The following is a 20,429-nucleotide window of genomic DNA, read 5'->3' on the forward strand; positions in this document are numbered from 1 at the left end:
AAGCTTGTTATAATAGAAGAACCCTTTTGGTGCTATATAGAACCCTTTTCAAAAAAGGTTCTATATAGAACCATCTACAGCATATTTTCCATCAATCTGAAGAACCCTTTCATAATGCGAAGAACCCTTTAATCATGCAAAGGGTTCTTTAAGCATTCATGGTTCTATATAGAACCAATTTTGTTACAAAAGAACCCTTGAAGAACCATTCTTTTTAAGTGTATATTGTTAAAATGTCAAGCTTGTTTCAACAGAAGAACCCTTTTTGGTGCTATATAGAACCCTTTTCAAAAAAGGTTCTATATAGAACCATCTACAACACATTTACATCAATCTGAAGAACACTTTCATGATGCAAAGAACCCTTTAATCATGCAAAAGGTTCTTAAAATGTTCATGGTTCTATACAGAACCATTTTCGTTCCTAAAGAACCGTTGAAGAACCATCTTTTTTAAGTGTATAAGTTATAAGGTAGGCTATGCTACCCACCTCTCATTACTATACATATTAGTATGCAAATGAACCCTGCTGACCGTGGTGCGGTGGCCTGGGCTGGCCTGGTCCTGGTTGACCTTCTGGTAGGTGTTGGGGGTGTTGAGCCATCGCGTTTTCTCCAGCTGCTGTTTCTGGGCGTGGGGTTGAACTCGTGAGAGGGAGCGCTTGCCCTCCTCCTCGAAGCTGAAGGAGGTGACGGTGGCCGGGACCTCCACCTCTCTGCGGGTTCTGGAGCGCTCCAGCAGAACGGGGAAGCGATAGGCATAGCCAGTGCGGTAGCCCTGAACACATGGGACATAACGCAGTGAAGGCTTTGGTCAAAAACTGATAAAATGGCTTTCACTGCTGCTTCATAACGAGAATTCATTCAAAATGAACTGAGGAAGTTGTTTAAATTACAAGCTGAAAATACACTGACGTTAAACTCTTTTCACAGCAGCTTTAAAGTGCAGTTTCCGTCTGTTTTGGAGGCCCCTCAGTTTTTGTCCTTCAGTAAAGGAAGTGGAATATACATTAACTGAAATGTGTTCGATTTACAAAACCGGAGGCGACTTGGATTTTTGCCTTCGTAGGTAAACACACTAGTCGACATTTGTAAAAGTGTGTTTATTGTGCTTAAAAGCTGTTTTTATTTATATATTTACAGTTTTGGTCACTTTATTTTGAGCGTCCTTTTAGATGAAACTGACACTCAACAGACTCTCAGTAACATATCAAAAACATAGGTTAGGTTAGGATTAGAGCCAGGGTGAGGGTTAGGATTAGGTTTTGGGTTGAGGTTTAGGTTAGTGTTAGGATTAGGGCCAGGGTTAGGGTTAGGATTAGGTTTTGGGTTGAGGTTAGAGTCAGTGTTAGGATTAGAGCCAGGGTGAGGGTTAGGATTAGGTTTTGGGTTGAGGTTAAGGTTACTGTTAGGATTAGGGCCAGGGTAGGGTTAGGATTAGGTTTTGGGTTGAGGTTAGAGTCAGTGTTAGGATTAGAGCCAGGGTTAGGGTTAGGATTAGGTTTTGGGTTGAGGTTAAGGTTACTGTTAGGATTAGAGCCAGGGTGAGGGTTAGGATTAGGTTTGGGGTTGAGGTTAAAGTCAGTGTTAGGATTAGAGCCAGGGTGAGGGTTAGGATTAGGTTTTGGGTTGAGGTTAAGGTTACTGTTAGGATTAGGGCCAGGGTAGGGTTAGGTTTTGCGTAATGGAAGTAACGTATTTAATGTAAATAATGTATCAACAGAACATCTACAAGATATTTACTTCAATGTATTCCGATGCTTCACTACAGCTACTTCACTGAAATGTTATTGATGTGTAACTGATACTGTGTTAAGTAGTTTATTACTCATCTACAAAGGACCACTCCAAATAAAGTGTTACCACAATTTTATCATCAAGAGAGCTGCAGCTGTGCTGTCTGTTCTGAAGGCAGAGTATGTCTCTCACCAGGTTGTCGAGGGTCCTCATGAGTGCCTCGAATTCGTGCTCTCCGAGTCGGCTCTTGTGCATGGGACCGAACGTGGACCCGGCCCAGCCCACGGTGCCGGTGGGGTTGGGTTTGTGTGTGGTTCGGTCCAGCAGGATGAGGTTCTGCTCTCCTCCTGCGCAGCACATCGCTGACACCTGCCAACATGAACAAACCAATCTCTCTTTATCAATCAGAATTGAACAGACTGTTTTTGTTACTGTGCCTTTAAGATTGATATATGTAAATGAGCTCTGTTCTAATTGGCTGCCCTGTATTGTGTTGCATGGGCTACCTTCGGTGTGAATGAATAGGGCTAAACAGCTGTAGGTGGGTATATGGATATGTATTGGTTTTGTGAGAGAGATGTCTGTGTCGCTCTGACTCTCCCTGGGCCTCTCTCTCTCTCTCTCTCTTGCTCTCTCTCTCTCTCTCTATCGCTTTGGCCTACTGGCCCACTAATCGACTCTTTGACGTTATTCCTCAGAGGGCCTGCAGTAGTAGTGCTGGTATTTTTGGCGTACCTGGATTTGGCAGGCAGACTGGATGTGGTAGATGGTGTAGAAGGCTTCCTCCATGGATTCCCCCAAAGCCACGATGCCGTGGTTCCTCAGGACCAGGACCTGCTCCGGTTACAGAAACAATTACACACAACCAACTTCAGCTTATTTACTCCTTTAGAGACTAAATACAGAATACAATACATTTAAACGTCTTAAACTCTAAGGGTCTCTATGTGGATCCACACTTCACTTCCTCACCCTCATAACTGCAGAACGTACACATTAGTTTCCTAACAGATACTGATTAGTTCCAAAGTAGATACCGAATAATTTATACTAGATACCAAATAACTCATAGTAGTTACTGAAAAATCATAGTAGTTACTGAATAATTCATAGTAGCTACCACATAGCTAATTTATAGTAGATACTGAATAATTTATAGTAGATACTGAATAATTCATAGTAGACACTGAATAATTCATAGCAGATACTGAATAATTCATAGTAATTACTAAATAATTTATAGTAGTTACTGAAAAATCATAGTAGTTACTGAATAATTCAGAGTAGCTACCAAATAGCTCATAGTAATTACTGAATAATTCAGAATAGCTACCAAATAGCTCATAGTAATTACTGAATAATTCAGAGTAGCTACCAAATAGCTCATAGTAATTACTGAATAATTTATAGTAGTTACTGAATAATTCATATTAGACACTGATTATTTCATAGCAGATACTGAATAATTCATAGCAGATACTGAATAATTCATAGTAGATACTGAATAATTCATAGCAGATACTGAATAATTCATAGTAGATACTGAATAATTCATAGTAATTACTAAATAATTTATAGTAGTTACTGAAAAATCATAGTAGATACTGAATAACTCATAGTAGGTGACGAATAAGTAATAGTAGTTTTTGAATAACTCATAGTACTTACAAAATAAGTCACAGTAGTTACTGAATAATTCATATTAGTTACTGAATAAGTCACAGTGGTTACTGAATAATTCATATTAGTTACTGAATAAGTCACAGTGGTTACTGAATAATTCATATTAGTTACTGAATAAGTCACAGTGGTTACTGAATAATTCATATTAGTTACTGAATAAGTCACAGTAGTTACTGAATAATTCATATTAGTTACTGAATAAGTCACAGTAGTTACTGAATAATTCATATTAGTTACTGAATAAGTCACAGTGGTTACTGAGTAATAAGTCTTAAGATTATTACCCAAACAATACGCCTAGGGCTAAAGAGAATGCAATGGATGTTTTTTAATGAAATCATCATCAGCACCACCAATATGACTATTATAAACACATTTATAATACGTTATTATAAATTAATTCATTATTATTCTTATCATTGTTATTGTTGCTGTTGTTGTAATTTTCAACTTCATAATCATTAATTCTCATTAATATTGTCCATCACCTTGCATGTTGGACCCAGACTCTTCTGGAGGTCCACTCTGTCTTCCTCCTCTTCCATCATGCCATTGTAATCATAATAGGCCACCTCCCCCACCAGTAAAGCCTCATGGGATAGCGGGAGAAGGCCACACTTCATGGCTGACACCTGGGGAAGTGCGTGAGTGTGAGTAATCGACCTGTTCAAAGGCTAAAATAATGACACTTTCTCTCTTTTTTGATTTACCAAGCATTTCTGGTCATAGATCAAGGCTACACCTAGACTAAAATTACTAGAGTTGTGATGTAATCCAACACTTACACTTAAAGAAATACACCGATCAGGCGTAACATTATGACCACCTCCTTGTTTCTGCGCTCATTGTCCATTTTATCAGCTCCACTTACTATATAGGTGCACTTTGTAGTTCTACAGTTACAGACTGTAGTCCATCTGTTTCTCTGCATACTTTGTTAGCCCACTTTTACCCTGTTCTTCAGTGGTCAGGATCCCCATGGACCCTCACAGAACAGGTACTATTTGGGTGGTGGATCATTCTCAGCACTGCAGTAACACTGACGTGGTGGTGGTGTGTTAGTGTGTGTTGCGCTGGTCTGAGTGGATCAGACACAGCAGTGCTGCTGGAGTTTTTAAACACCTCAGTGTCACTGCTGGACTGAGAATAGTCCACCAACCAAAAATATCCAGCCAACAGCATCCTGTGACCACTGATAAAGGACCAGAGGATGACCAACACAAACTGTGCAGCAGCAGATGAGCTATCGTCTCTGACTTTACATCTACAAGGTGGACTGACAAGGTAGGAGTGTCTAATAGAGTGGACAGTGAGTGGACACAGTGTTTAAAAACTCCAGCAGCACTGCTGTGTCTGATCCACTCATACCAGCACAACACACACTAACACACAACCACCACGTCAGTGTTACTGCAGTACTGAGAATGATCCACCACCAAAATAGTACCTGATCTGTGAGGGTCCATGGGGGTCCTGACCACTGAAGAACAGGGTAAAAGGGGGCTAACAAAGTATCAGAGAAACAGATGGACTACAGTCTGTAACTGTAGAACTACAAAGTGCACCTATATAGTAAGTGGAGCTGATAAAATGGACAATGAGCGTAGAAACAAGGAGGTGGTCATAATGTTACGCCTGATTGGTGTAAATACAAGCTAGAAACCAGGGGTCTGTATGTGTGTTTGTGTGTATGTGTATGTGTATGTATGTGTGTATGTATCGTACAGCAGCAGTAGCGGGTGTGTGTAGATGCAGCAGGCAGCGGACGTCCGGCCGGGCGGAGTAAATGGCCGAATGCAGGCTGAAGGCAGGCAGATCCACTCCCAGTGTAGTGCTGCCTCTCTCAACCACCTCACCCAGAATATTCACCTTCACCTGCACAGCAAAACAGACACACAGTCACACACCTGCACACTGCAGTGCTGAGACACTGCAGCAAATAAAACTGATGACGAGCTACAAATACCCACATGTACAATACTTTTATGTATTTCTGACATTTCTTGACATCAAAAACCATCACAAAAAAATGAGTGCAGATTTGATGTAATGTAATGCATGTAATGCAATAGTAGCCTAGCACTACCCTAGCATTCACCTGGAACACTACAACAACTAGTCACACCCTTGCAACCACCAGAGATACTATAGAAATCCCATAGCAACCACTTGGAATACAACAGCAACCCCCTAGCAACCACTTGGAACATCATATAAACCCATCTAGCAACACCCTGGCAATACAAGGCCATTGCTTAAGCTACGCAACCACTTTTCTAGTTCATAATGCACCTCACTATGTGGTTACTTATGTAATTACATAATTACATTTGAATGGTACAGAAAAATAAAAGTGATACCTCTCAACTTGTAAAGATTAGCAGGTTTACAGTTTACTTTACAGAGGTTTACAGTCATTGTCAGCCTTTCTGATTCTCCATATAGACACTCACTGAGCTGTCTATTGATATGATATCCCACTTAGATCCTGCAGACTGTATTCATTTTTGGAAGCTGCTACTGCAGGACACGGGTAAGTATTACTGGAGATGTGTCTTCTAAACGAGCTAAGCATGAATAATTCATCACTCATAATTTACCTTCTCCCCGCATATTAAAAATGCATGCATCACAGATGAGATCATTTGATCGCTACGAAGAAGTAGATTAAAAAAGGTCACTTGTCAGCTACAGACTTATTTAGCTCATCCCCTGTGATATGAGTGGAGTAGAATCAGGGCGTGTTACAGTGACAGAAATATGCGTAGGTGATAGTTTTGTGATAGTTTGTAAAATTACTTAGTACAAGGAACAGTACATGAGCAGTAGCACAGCAATGAGCAAAGAGTTTATGAATGTGCCACTGTTACAGAAAACTATGCAAATTTGCTCATTTACTCATTCATTTATTCATTCATTCAGTTTTTCAACTGGAATCTTGAAAATAAACTGAGTGTTTATTGATTTTTTTAAAAAAAAATGCATGAAATATTGAATAGAATGTCTAAAAACGCTTTTGGTGTCTAATTAATACACTGTATAAGCATTTATTATGTATAAAATAACAAAGATAATTAATGTGCCCAAGGACTCTTATTGGTATAGTGTGGGGTTCTTAACCAGGTGGGGATTGAACTCCAGTTTACAGAATAGAAGGCAGAAGTGTTACCCACTACACTATACCAACCACCAATACCACAACCACAACCAACCAATATAATATAATAGAATATAATATAATATAATATAATATAATATAATATGACATAATTATGATAATCAGCTGCCCAACATTAAGTTTATATTCCACTTTAACAAATGTATTCATCAAACAGTGCTTTCAAACAACATCTCAAACGTTTACAGTCTGGATAAACTTTCCCGTAACATCTATATTCTCACAAGCCTGGGGCTCAATGCTAAAATCACAAGTGAGTGACTTGTGCCATATTAAAAAATTATGAATGTAAGATAGAGTAGGAAGTAAGTAAAGAGGGGTAAATGCAGGGAAAAGTCAGTTTAAAGTGGGAGGTGCGCTATTCTCACACTGTAAAATTACAGTAAATTACTGTAGTAGTTGAATTACTTTCACTGTAAAATAACTGAACCATATTAACAGCAAATAACAGTAAAATAGCAGCTGTATACTGTGACTCAACACTCACCTGCACCACAAGATTACAGTGATGGAGCTTTATTCTGCTGTATTTTTACAAAATAACCGTAAAATTAATACAGTAATTTACTGTTAATTTTCATCTGGAAAAAAATGACTTTTAATTTTACCATACCTACAATTTTATTAAATAAAGTAAGAAATAAAAAAAGCTAAACTAAATAATTGCTTCAATAAATATTCACGCACCATGTTTTGTACTGTATATGCAGAGAATATCCCAGAAGTATGAATTTTTAAATGTAATTTGCTGAAATATTTGAAATATTGTGGGTTAAATATTGTGAAATCCTGGCAATCCTGCTGCGTTTAGCCCACTTCTCTTTTCTTTTGTGTAAAGCTTTTATGAACTGCTATATAACAGAGAACATGTAGGACCCACTCAGGACCTCCTCGACCCTCTGTATGTTTGTTTGTCTGTTTGTTTGTTTGTTGTGTAAACACAGTGTGCGGAATCTCACCAGGCTGGACGCAGTGACCTCCCCGTAGGACAGACCATCCGGCAGGACCAGGAAGTGCTCCTGCTCTTTGCTGATACGCATCTGAGGAAGCAGAGAAGTTTACTGATCTGTAAACACACACCTACATTCACTTTCTCTCATGAAGCAGGACAGATGTGCACCCTGACCTGCGGCGTTAATATGGGGAAACACCCAGGAAAAAAACTGAGTTATTTGCAGTGCTACGCTACACAGGGAGAAGAGGAGGACATGCACAGGTCAGGGTGAGTGAGAAGTTAATGCATTATTATGTATATAAAGTAACTGTCATACAATGTAAAGGGCAGTTTCTCATTGGGTTGAATGAATAACTGACTCTAAATGTAGGTATTGTGATATAAACTGAGTCTGTTCTACAGTTTCTCATTAGGTTGAATGAATAACCGACTCTAAATGTAGGTATTGTGATATAAACTGAGTCTGTTCTACAGTTTCTCATTAGGCTGAATGAATAACTGACTCTAAACGTAGGTATTGTGATATAAACCGAGTCTGTTCTACAGTTTCTCATTGGGTTGAATGAGTAACTGGCTCTAAATGTAGGTATTGTGATATAAACTGAGTCTGTTCTACAGTTTCTCATTAGGTTGAATGAATAACTGACTCTAAATGTAGGTATTGTGATATAAACTGAGTCTGTTCTACAGTTTCTCATTAGGTTGAATGAATAACTGACTCTAAATGTAGGTATTGTGATATAAACTGAGTCTGTTCTACAGTTTCTCATTAGGTTGAATGAATAACCGACTCTAAATGTAGGTATTGTGATATAAACCGAGTCTGTTCTACAGTTTCTCATTAGGTTGAATGAATAACCGACTCTAAATGTAGGTATTGTGATATAAACTGAGTTGGTTCTACAGTTTCTCATTAGGCTGAATTTGATTTTTGTTATTGCTGTGTAAAGCTTGTCCCACCTAGCAACTGTTGCTGTGGCAGAGCACATTTGTGGGCGGAGCATGGAGAGGTCAGCTGTTGTAAGTGTACTCACTGTGAGGTTAGCGCTGGTGAGCTGGGCCCAGCCATACAGGTCCAGCAGGCGGTGGACGCTGGCCAGTTTACAGCGCATCAGTCTTTCACCCTTCACCATAGAGCCGGGCTCATAGCCATGCAGGTCGTTTATAGGGGTTACCATGGTTACTGCTGAGGATACAGAGACAGAGACAGAGAGAGAGAGAGAGAGAGAGAGGGAGGGAGAAAGACAGAGAGTTAATAATTTAAAACCAATTTTCTTGCAGACACATCTAAAATTATACTAATATGCTATTGTTTTCTATAGGTTTTAAATCTAATTTGTAGGAAGCTATAAAAATGAAGAGATTTTCTATCATGAGATGATTCCAGAATAATTAAGAAAGCTGCATAACACCAACAATTAACTTCTAGAATCCAGAAATATCCAGAATTTCTCACAATTGAAATGTGGTGACCAAATCTCACTGAACAAATAGCTAATCATAGCCATTTCATGGCCAGATATTACTATAAATAATAATAATACACTTTATTATTTGATAATAATTACTATTCTTTTACCATCATAACTCATTTGTTCTAAAAACACTTTAAACTTTGAACTGGTTTAAGATTTGGTGTCTTATATATAACATTTTAATTTACACTGTATAACTAAATTACTGAACAGTGTGTATTAAAGACCCAATATCATGAAAATAACTGTCGCTCGCTCTTTGGAAATAAAGGCGTTTGAAGTTATATGTAATAATTTTTAAGGTTTTTGCTTCCCAGTCTATACAATCCATACACAGAAACTATATGGGAAAAACAGCCTGTTCATTGTTTGTGTGCTGTCATGAGAAAAAAGCCTCTTTTACATCTAACCTCCTATTCAGCCTACAGCTGTTTAGCTCCGCCTCCTAACACTGGAGCTATAAGGAGAGTTTCAGCTCTGTATGCCCTCTGAATGAGGCATAACACAATGCAGGAGCTCATTCATCCTATATTAGTCTTAAAGGCACAGCCTGATGAAGAGTCGTTGGAAAATGGACATGTAAAAATAAATAAGGACCATTTTTGGTACATAAAACCACAGAAATGACAATTAATTTAATTATAAGTGGACCTCAAAGAAAAAAAAATACAGGAAAGATGCAGGTTGGAACGGTAGTGTATATAAAAATAACTGTATTCTGTGCAAAAAAATGTGCATACTTAATTTAATATTATTGCAGTTAATTATAAATTCAACTCTTACATTTTAAAATAGTTGTAGCTGAATCAGATCAATGCATCATAATGTATCAGTGTATTTCTATGCCCTTATCATTCAAAGGTAAACAAAAAGTGTAAACATACAAAACTCTTAATTCTCAATGTTAATTCTCTATTACTTCTGCACATTTTCGATGTTAAAGGCCTTTTAATCATCTCAAATATGATGTCCTGAGGGGACTTTATTCAATTTATATAGTCATTACTTATTCAAAGACTATGTTCATCTAATTCCTGCAGTGGACCTTTTCTAGGTCCCCCGTGGCCCCTGGCCGTCAGAGGCCCCTAGGCACTGATCCCACTGGACCAGTCAGTAATCCATCACTGGCTAAAATAGATGGTTTATACGTACTAGACGGTGATACGGGCAGGGCGGCAGGAGAGCCGTAAGTGGCCATAAAATCAGCGATCTGTCTGAGAGCCCAAAGACTGGAGGAGCTCCCTCCTTTCTTCATCTGCTCCTGAATCAACACATCCAGCTCCTCACGGAACGACTGGAATACATACGCACAGAGCAACAGACAGATTAGTTACTCAAACACCAAATAAACACAACACACAGTGCTGAGCAGAGGTCAGACTCCACCATTCACTTATTTAATGTCAAAACAGTGAGTTTTTCAGATTAGATATCAGATAATCCACTATTATAAGGAAAGAGAAATTCAAAGGAAAATAAGTGAAAAAACACAGGAGTTTCCAAAATTGGAGATCAAATAATGATTAAAAGCTACAGAGAAAATGGGCCTCCTAACAACCACCTGGAAGACCTGGTAGACACCAAAACTGTCCCCATCAGATAAACAGCACTTAAAGCTTTCATGTGTTTCTGTCCATCCTTTCACTGTGAGAAGACGACTCAGCGCTGTGCACTGCAAAAAAATGGTATCTTGTCAAGAGAAATGATCTAAAATTTTGTCAATATATCTAATATTTTCCATTTTGAGATGGTTTTGCACTTATTATAAGATTATCTAGCTTATTGCTGGACATGTTCACCTGTTTCCAGTAAATTTATTAAGTAAAATTATCTCACTATACTGGCAGATAGTTTTGCTGGTTTCAAGCTCATTTCTCAAAACAAGCAAAATTATCTGCCAATATATTAAAATTACTTAAAATGAGTAAATAATATCTAGAAATAAGGTAAATAATCTTACACTAAGCTTACAACAATCTCAACAGGAGAAATATTAGATTTATTTATGATGTTTAAGATCATTTTACTTGACAAGATACCATTTTTTGCAGTGTCGGTCTGAAAGGATGTGTAGCTGTCAAGAAGAACCTCACTGAGAAAAGGAGACGGACACATCAAACAAAGAAGCTGAGCAATGGACTGACCACCCCAGAGTCCAGACCTCAACATCACTGAATGTGTTTGGGATTATTTGGATGATGAGAAGCAGAAAATGCTAAACTAACTTCTAAGACTGAACTTTGGAGGTGTGGAAAAATATCAGCAGATTTCTTTAAAATTCTGAAAAGAATGGAAGCTGTAATGAAGGTAAACAGTGGACAGACTAAATCACCAAATACTGAAAAAACGTATATTATATATAGATGTTGAGGCTTCTATGTAATTATATGTTAAATATGTTTTCTGCTTTTTTCCTGATGCTACACACACACACACACACATACATATATATATATATATATATATATATATATAAAACGCACATATCAACAGTGCAGTGTAGTCACTGTATCACCCACTCAGTAGTGACTAATTCATACACATACATTCAGTAGCTGTATAAACAGGTCCTAGTGTTCCCCACTCCAGCACAGAGATGAAGAAAGGCAGCCATACTCCTCCACTCCTTCCTCTTTACCTCCTCTTCTTCTCACACTCTTCCTCCTCTTCCTCCTATCCTCCTCTGTACTTCCTCTTACACTCTCACTCTCGTTCACTCAAATTGTTTTTTTCTAACTGTGTCTGTGCTGCTCCCCTACGCCAACTTACTGATACTATCAATATTGTCCCCTCCCTCCCTCTTTCTCTCCCTCCCTCCCTCTCTCTCTCTCTCTCTCTCTCTCTCTCTCTCTCTCTCACTGACTCACTTCTTTCGTTCTTCTTCGTCAACCTCTAACACTCTTTCTTAAATGCACTCTTTCTCTCTGGCTCACTTGCTGACTCACGCTTCTATCTCTTTTGTTTGTCTTTCTCTCTTTCACACCCCCTCTCTCTCTATCTCTCTCTCTCTGTCTACCTTTCTTGACCTCATTGTAACACGCTCTAATGCCTCTCTCTCTCTCTCTCTCTCTCTCTCTCTCTCTGTCTGCAGCTGCAGCTGTGAACGGTGATTCAGGGCAGATTATGTCTAAGCTGCGGAGCTAATCATATCTTTGGGAGTCTAATGAAGGGGGAAGGAGAGAGAGAGAGAGAGAGAGAGAGAGGGGGAGAGAGACAGAGCGAGAGAGAGAGAAAGAGAGGGAGAGAGAGAGAGAGAGAGAGAGAGAGAGGAAGGAGGATATTAAGTAGAATGAAGTGATGAAATTAGGGGCCAAAGGACAAGTGAGGATACATTATGGATGAGGGTCGTTCCGTATCCTGTCACCTTGTGAAGGTTCATCTTTAACGTACAACCTGTTTTACCCACCTGCCCACACAAAACACACAGTTTCACACTGAAATGCTCTCTCTCTCTCTCTCTTTTTCTCTCTCTCTCTCTCTCTCTCTCTCTCTCTCTCTCTCTCTCTCTCTCTCTAGCCTTATACTTAACTGCTCAGTGCTGGAGGTGTCACACAAACACAGCCTGCTACAACTGTCGAAACAAAACCTCATTAATCTCCAGTAAAGCAACTTTCCAGGAGAAGGAAGAACTTTCATAACCCTTAAGTTAGTGCAACAAGATTCTATTGTGGGTCATGAAGCATTTCTATGACGCAGTTTTAGGGTCAATTTCAAATTTCAAGAATAAAATCGTAGAATTACGTCATTAAAGTGGAATGTTACCAGCTGCAATATTGTGGCCAAAGGCTTTTCAAAAGGAAGGCAGCACCTCCTCATGTTAAATGAGGGGCGGTGAGTTGGTGGAGTTCTACTTTCATATCGATTCACCCATAAAGAAACACTCAGCCTCCCTGTCTCTCCTGCACATCAGCACCAGCCTGTTATTAGTGTAAGAACCGGCTGAAACGGCTGAGCAGGAAACTGTTTATCTAGAATAAAGAGCCAGACGGACTCGGGGGACTCGGTCTGTGCTGTTGAAGGAGAATCTCAGTCAGGGTCGTCTACACGGCTATAGGTGGTTACATCACCACGGCATTTGAAGAGGACATGAAGTTTCACAGACAGTGAGAGTGATGATCAAAATGACAGATGCGCTTGGCGTCTTCGTCCTTGCCGGTACAGCAACCGAGACCCCATTGTGTTACAGCAGCCCCCCCTACAGTTAGCCCACTTTATCCTCAAAATATCAGAAGTTTATTTTTGTAGATTTACGACTTTATTATCGAAATATTATGATTTCATTTAAAAAATACGACTTTATTCTCAAAACATTACAGCTTTCTCAAAAAATGGCGTTGTACATTTCTATTGGTCCATTCTTTCTGAAATTTTTGCATAATGTCTGTTGACACAGTGCACTGGCAGCCATGATGACTCATGAGCAGGCTGACTAAACGATGACAGATAACCTGGACCAAGTTATGTAACCTACATACTATCATCAGTCAAGACTTTTGATAAATGATAACCTAACTGGGAGAAAACCTTCAATCATGCCCCCTACAGGACGATTTCTATATTTGTATCTTTGGCAGCTGTCTTTTCCAAATTATGTGAGAAAATGAAAAATAGACAGATATGATAGCAGCGAAATGATCGACAACTACAGTCAATCATTTCTACACATAGCTCAGCCTCTGTTACAAGTCCGTTTTGAGTGAATGAGTTTCCATAAAGTAAAAATGAAGTGGAAATAAATGCTGTATGAAGTGATCAGTTTGATTATGAAAGGAATATATCTTTAACGTAAGGGCTGAGATGGGCTGCAAACGCAAAGTGACTTCATTAGGGGCATTCTGATAGTCATTGTCGTAGAAGGCAGGGGTCAAAAGATGCAGATCCATAATCAGACAAAACAAAGAGAGTAAAAAGCAAACATGAGAACCGAGCTCAGAACTCAGGCGTTGAACACAGAGGCTTCGCAAACACGCAGTGGAAACAAAGGCGTATATAAAGCAGACTTAATTAGTCCAAAAGGAGCTGCAGGTGTGTGGGAGAGGAGAACAGTGGGTGGAGCCAGGGAGAGTCCAAGTCTGTCTCCCAGAGGGGGGGAGATGTGATAATATCACAGTAAAGACAATCAAAACTGGCTAAACTGCTGTTCTCACTAATGATTTTAATGGTAGAAATGTACTACAGTCATCAGTGTGTTTACACTGATCCCACATAACATTATGACCACCTCCTTGTTTCTATGCTCATTGTCCATTTTATCAGCTCCCCTTACTATATAGGTGCACTTTGTAGTTCTACAGTTACAGACTGTAGTCCATCTGTTTCTCTGCATACTTTGTTAGCCCCCTTTCACCCTGTTCTTCAGTGGTCAGGACCCCCATGGACCCTCACAGAGCAGGTACTATTTGGGTGGTGGATCATTCTCAGCACTGCAGTAACACTGACGTGGTGGTGGTGTGTTAGTGTGTGTTACGCTGGTCTGAGTGGATCAGACACAGCAGTGCTGCTGGAAACAAGGAGGTGGTCATAATGTTATGCCTGGTCTCTAGAAGTCTCTAGAAGCTGATACCTGACATACGTCTACAAAAATATTGAGTAGAAATATTCCACAGCAACTATTATTATAGTGTAGCTTGCGCACACACAAGCCGTGTCCCAATTCTGGGGCTGCGTCCTTCGGAGGCTGCATTTGAAGGCTGATTGCATCACAGCGGTGCGACTAGGCTGTCCCATTTCGAAGTCTCCTTCATATGCGGCCGAGAAATGTGTCCTTCTTTTCCATGGCAACGGGTGGATCCTTCGCCAGTCAACATATCCCAAGGTTCATTGTGTGCCGGTGAGGATTCGAGAACATGGCGGCGTCAGCAGAGGAGCGAACAGCGGGTGAGGAGTCACTTTAAATGTGAGTACTGGGTTTAAACTTAGTCGAATAGCTACAGATACAAATGTTAAAAAAGGCAATGTGGTCTGAAGCAAAACTTACTGTAATGTTTCGTTTTGTTTTAGGGAGCAATGAGCCGACAGAGAGACGCAGCTCCAGGTCTAATAAATCAAAAAATTAAAAAAACTGAAATCAAAGTTTCTGGCTCCAACTTTAGCGGCGTTTCGTGGCGCAGCGGTGAGGGCGGGAACAGCAGTGCTGTGACGCAAACAGGAATTCCACTGTCTCATTTCAGTTCAGCCTTCTCGGGTCTACGCAGCCTTCGAAGGACACGCCTTCATAGACCATGTCCTTTGAGGGATGCAGCCCCTGAATTGGGACACAGCTATAATGAAAAGACAAGCTCCGTCCCGACTCTCTTGGACTCCCGGGTACGGATGGCTGTGGCATCACTGGGGATCGACAACAGGGACAAAGCTTGATGAATGTGCCACATGAGACGCCACACTGATGGCCTTGATTACAGCATTTGACCAAAAATAGTTTGCATTTTTAGGCTCATATGAACACCTTGATTCATCAACATCCCACAGGATGTCTACGATCTGTAGGATGCTCATAATTGTGATTGATTAGAGGGCTCATTTGCATATTGAAACCACCCGTGATATCAGTACTGCAAAGGTCAATATCACCATAATTATTAAGAAAAGCTATATTGTGCAGCCTTAGGACACAAACACACAGAAAAACAACACCACACAGCTGTGCTCACAGGGCTCTGCAGGATGCTGGACACTCGTTTCTTGGAGCTGCCAGTCGGGGTGGACGGCTGTGGGGACTGAACCGCCTCCATCATCATGCACTCTCCATCCACCGGGCTACGCTGGACCGGGGTCCCTTTAGGGGTGGGAGAACTGCTCATTTTCTTTTACTGACGGAGAGTGAGAGTGGGTGAGAGACAGGAAGAGACAGAAAAGAGAGAGAGAGAGAGAGAGAGAGAGAGGGAGCTGGGGGAAGAGAAGAGAAGAGAAGACATGAATCTTAGTGAATTACTGAAATGTGATCCGCTCTGTAATTTCACTGACAGTTACAGAGTCGGATCGAGTTACGTAGCAGAACTCTCAGCCCATAGGCACGAGAGGAGACTCACACATACACTCCTACCCCCTCCCACACACACATATACACACACCAGCAGTCCTGCGGACGCCAGATAAGGCTTTTTTGAGCACCACGCCCAAAGTCGTGTGATAGGTCGCACTAACGGTCCACTGGAGCTTCAAATGTCAACACAACACTAACCAGGATGTGACGAATACAATGACACCACTATAATACAATAGACAGCACCTCAAAACTATAGACATACACTGATCAGGCATAACATTATGACCACCTCCTTGTTTCTACGCTCATTGTCCATTTTATCAGCTCCACTTAGTGTATAGGTGCACTTTGTAGTTCTACAGTTACAGACTGTAGTCCATCTGTTTCTCTTTCTTCAGTGGTCAGGACCCCCATGGACCCTCACAGAGCAGGTACTATTTGGGTGGTGGATCATTCTCAGCACTGCAGTAACACTGACATGGTGGTGGTGTGTTAGTGTGTGTTGCGCTGGAACGAGTGGATCAGACACAGCAGTGCTGCTGTGGTTTTTAAACACTGTGTCCACTCACTGTCCACTCTATTAGACACTCCTACCTCGTCAGTCCACCTTGTAGATGTAAAGTCAGAGACGATAGCTCATCTGCTGCTGCACAGTTTGTGTTGGTCATCCTCTAGTCCTTCATCAGTGGTCACAGGACGCTGCCCACAGGACGCTGTTGGCTGGATATTTTTGGTTGGTGGACTATTCTCAGTCCAGCAGTGACACTGAGGTGTTTAAAAACTCCAGCAGCACTGCTGTGTCTGATCCACTCAGACCAGCACAACACACACTACCACCACCACATCAGTGTTACTGCAGTGCTGAGAATGATCCACCACCCAAATAGTACCTGCTCTGTGAGGGTCCATGGGGGTCTTGACCACTGAAGAACAGGGGGCTAACAAAGTATGCAGAGAAACAGATGGACTACAGTCTGTAACTGTAGAACTACAAAGTGCACCTATATAGTAAGAGGAGCTGATAAAATGGACAATGAGTGTAGAAACAAGGAGGTGGTCATAATGTTACGCCTGATCAGTGTAACTGTACCATAATACACTGAAATTATATTTTCTAAGCTGTACTGACTCCACACACCCCGTCTCGTCTCCAGGCTTTTTATTTTATTGTTGTGTTTTAAAACATTTGGTTATGAAAAGGTGTAAATATGTACTTTTCAACTGGAAAAAACCTTATTTAAGTTGCACAATTGGACCTTAAAACCACTGTTGTACCTTTGAGGGGACATTTACATTGTTTGTACCTTGATGGATGAAAAGTGTACCTGCACAGAACCTTTATTTCTAACAGTGCACGGTCACGGGCGGCTGTGGCATCACCAGGGTCAAACCCACCTCTTGTGCCTTCTTCCAGTTTATTTTTGCAGAAACTAAATGATAAAATCCTTGTACTCAGTTTATGTGGTCTTTTTATGCGGCACTGCAGAAAAGCTAAATATCATGATCAGTGTAGTCTTATTTTAAAGTGGTACCGTCATTTAAATTAAATAAAGAAAATCCATTTATGAGCAGAATACAACATTTTCACTGCTATACAATATCATCAGTACCATACATAAATAATAATGCTGCATGTTGTTCTGGTGCTGCAGGAATATTCTGCTTTGCAGAGCACATGGCGCTTCGCCAGACTGCATATAGTGCAGGGACCCTGAAGCCGAAAGGCACTTTAAGTTCCCACGATGCACTAAACCTCACTTCCGTTCACTTAATGTAAATGTAAAGGCACATCCATTTCACCTACACAGCAAAGTGGCAGCAGAAGGTCTGCAAAAGCATCTACAGAGGCTCATACTGAGCAGAATGTCCCACTGTCCCATTTAATCGCATGAATTAAGTGATTAAAACGTACATATAGAGGCAAATTAAATGCATTTCAGCTATTTATATTATCATGTAATACATAAACGATATACAGTGTTATTATATTGTATATACAAAGCAAGCTATTTAACACTTTTTAGACTTTTTTTGCACTTTTTGTGTCCAGTCACTGTATTTTAAGTATGCATAAGTAAAATATTAAATTTTTTTAAATAATACAATTTTAATAAATATATACAAATAAAATAAATTAATATCACTAGTGTAATTTAATTCAAATAAACTAATAAAGTTATTGGTAGCATGGATTACTTTTGTCTTGGAAAGTGAGGATGTGACATAATGGTCAAACTGTAATAAAACCTTTATAAATCTTAATAAAATGTACTTTAATGATAGCATCTACTATTTACACTGTAAAGCCATTGTGCTCTCAGTGCACTCATTGCTGATACAGCTGTTGAATTGTGAGCACACAGCCTGTATAATCTCCATAGAAAAGCACTGACTGATAGAATAGGATGCTCTAGAGCTTTACTATGGCTGAGGTCTCAGTGTCCAGTGCTAAAGGGGGGGGGGGCGCAGTGGACCTGTGTTCTCTGGAGTGATGGTGCTCCATCCAATACCTTTGGAATGAGTTGGAGATCGAGAACTGACCATCGAACAGCAGTACCTCTCCTCACTAATGCTCATTCAAATCCTCACAGCAATGTTCCAATATCTAATGTAAAGCCTTCCCAGAAGAGTAGAGGCTGTTACTGCAGCAAATCTGATTAAGAAATCTGATTTAGAAATCTGATTAAGAAATCCAATAAAGAGAGCTGGATTTTAGCTCAGTAATCAGATTTCTCAGTGCATGTAAACTCTTACTCTGATTTCTTTCGTCTGCGCATGTGCGAAAACAGACAGCGGTACCGGAAATAAGCGAGATGGTAGCAAAACACTTGTGGAGTGACACTGAAACCAAATACATCCTTGACGAAATGAAGGATTTAACTATTGTTCATCTTCTAGTTAATGTATGTTCATATTTTCAGGTAAAGCGGCACAATGTTTAAAAAAAAAAGCCACGGCATGAAGTTTGAGTTTTATGCTACATTTACGTCACGTCTTCTTCTGTGAGTTTATTGGCTGGTTGCAAAGCAGAAATTTGATTACTGTCTGACTCATGTAGACCCAGAGTTTCCCCATTATCTGATCACTCAAGTGCATGTAAATGCGTTGATCAGATTACTGAAAAAAATCTGATTTCCTGCAGTTATCGGATTATTTAGTGCATGTAACCACTTATGCTCATAGGTATATTTCATTTTTTCCATCTGAATTTACAAGCCCAAATCATACGGCAAATTATTCAGTAACTGCATGAAATAACTGTACATTTTGGGTTTTTTTTTTTTGTAAAAGTTCCTCTCAAATTAACAGAAAGCGTGTTTTATGATCACACATATTGCTATATACTTACAATTTACTGCTTAAGCCAAAAATCTTAGATGTTCTTTGTATTTGTTTTATAAAAATAATGTTTACAGAGCAGATCACTGAAGAGACGCCATCTGTTTACAGTTTATAGCCCAGATTTGTGGAAAAATGGGTCGACTTTCAGTAGACAAAAGTTGAGAGTTCAGCTTCTTTTATTATAAGGGTTTAAAATTACATCACCCATCTATTTGACTGGAAAGAAGACAGTTACAGCTCTCATACGCCCCCCACCTTTAGAATGTAGCTTATGAAATATGAAACTTATGAAGTAAGGAATATGACAAAGCATGTTTTGGAACCACCGGTGGTCCCAAGGAGTTAAAGAAGGTAAACACACTCAATGCTTACATTTAAATAAGTGAGCTGGATTCAGTTGTCCATTATATGGGCCCTTTAACTGGCTGACTGTCATGGCGATGACCTTAAGCCACCAAAAAAATGAACATCCTTTATCCTTTGTCGTCTTCAAGATTGACGTGTTGGAGACAGACTGCATTGTCAGTGATATGTAAGCGATACGCCCTGTCCATTTATCCATGCTCCAGTGGTCAGGCTGAAGGCTTTTGTTGCTGGTTGTCTGGCGGGGGATCAGCTGCTGAGAGAGATCCACTTAGAGACGATGTCCCGGGGGACAATTTTAACAACCTGGACCCTTCTGGAGCCACACTGGCAGCACACTTCCCCCATGTGTGACCGCTGGGAGCAGAGTCAAAAACCCCTCGCTGCTATAGTAACCTCAATCAAAACATTTAACACTGAGAAAGCGCACAGTAAAAATGATCGGACCTGATTAAACTTCGCATAATAAGTACAGAACGTCACAGATTGTCACATTAACTTGATATTAGACGTTAAAATCTTTACGGCAGCAAGCTAAAGGGCCAATAACCTATATTTTTAATGTATTTTATCATACTTTTCCATATTCCTTATTTCCTTAATGTTGCTGTGGCTTTATGTACCATTCATGTCATTCACAATTCATTTTTACTCGACTGTTATTAAACCTCTTTTTACCACTATGAGTTAAACAAGCTATTTCTGTTACTGT

At 40.0% G+C, this 20,429-nt stretch overlaps 1 protein-coding gene across 4 annotated transcripts in view; it reads right to left on the reverse strand.

The window, feature by feature from the left end:
• Positions 1–20,429, reverse strand: part of add2 (adducin 2 (beta)) — a 49,003-nt gene that overhangs the window by 14,819 nt on the left and 13,755 nt on the right. For 2 of the 4 annotated variants that reach the window (XM_036598691.1, XM_036598692.1), the window contains exons 2-10: positions 15,678–15,912; positions 10,180–10,321; positions 8,587–8,738; positions 7,557–7,637; positions 5,145–5,294; positions 3,908–4,051; positions 2,472–2,570; positions 1,929–2,105; positions 535–777 (exon numbers count right to left, since the gene is read on the reverse strand). In XM_036598691.1, coding sequence (XP_036454584.1) covers positions 535–777; positions 1,929–2,105; positions 2,472–2,570; positions 3,908–4,051; positions 5,145–5,294; positions 7,557–7,637; positions 8,587–8,738; positions 10,180–10,321; positions 15,678–15,827 — 1,338 coding nt within the window. In that variant the 5' untranslated portion in view covers positions 15,828–15,912. Of the gene's footprint in view, positions 1–534; positions 778–1,928; positions 2,106–2,471; positions 2,571–3,907; positions 4,052–5,144; positions 5,295–7,556; positions 7,638–8,586; positions 8,739–10,179; positions 10,322–11,573; positions 11,848–15,677; positions 15,913–20,429 lie in introns of those variants that run through there. The other 2 variants (XM_036598695.1, XM_036598694.1) reach the window with 2 other exon arrangements.

This window comes from Colossoma macropomum, unplaced genomic scaffold (assembly GCF_904425465.1).
Source record: "Colossoma macropomum unplaced genomic scaffold, Colossoma_macropomum, whole genome shotgun sequence".
NCBI classification, from domain to species: Eukaryota; Metazoa; Chordata; class Actinopteri; order Characiformes; family Serrasalmidae; genus Colossoma; species Colossoma macropomum.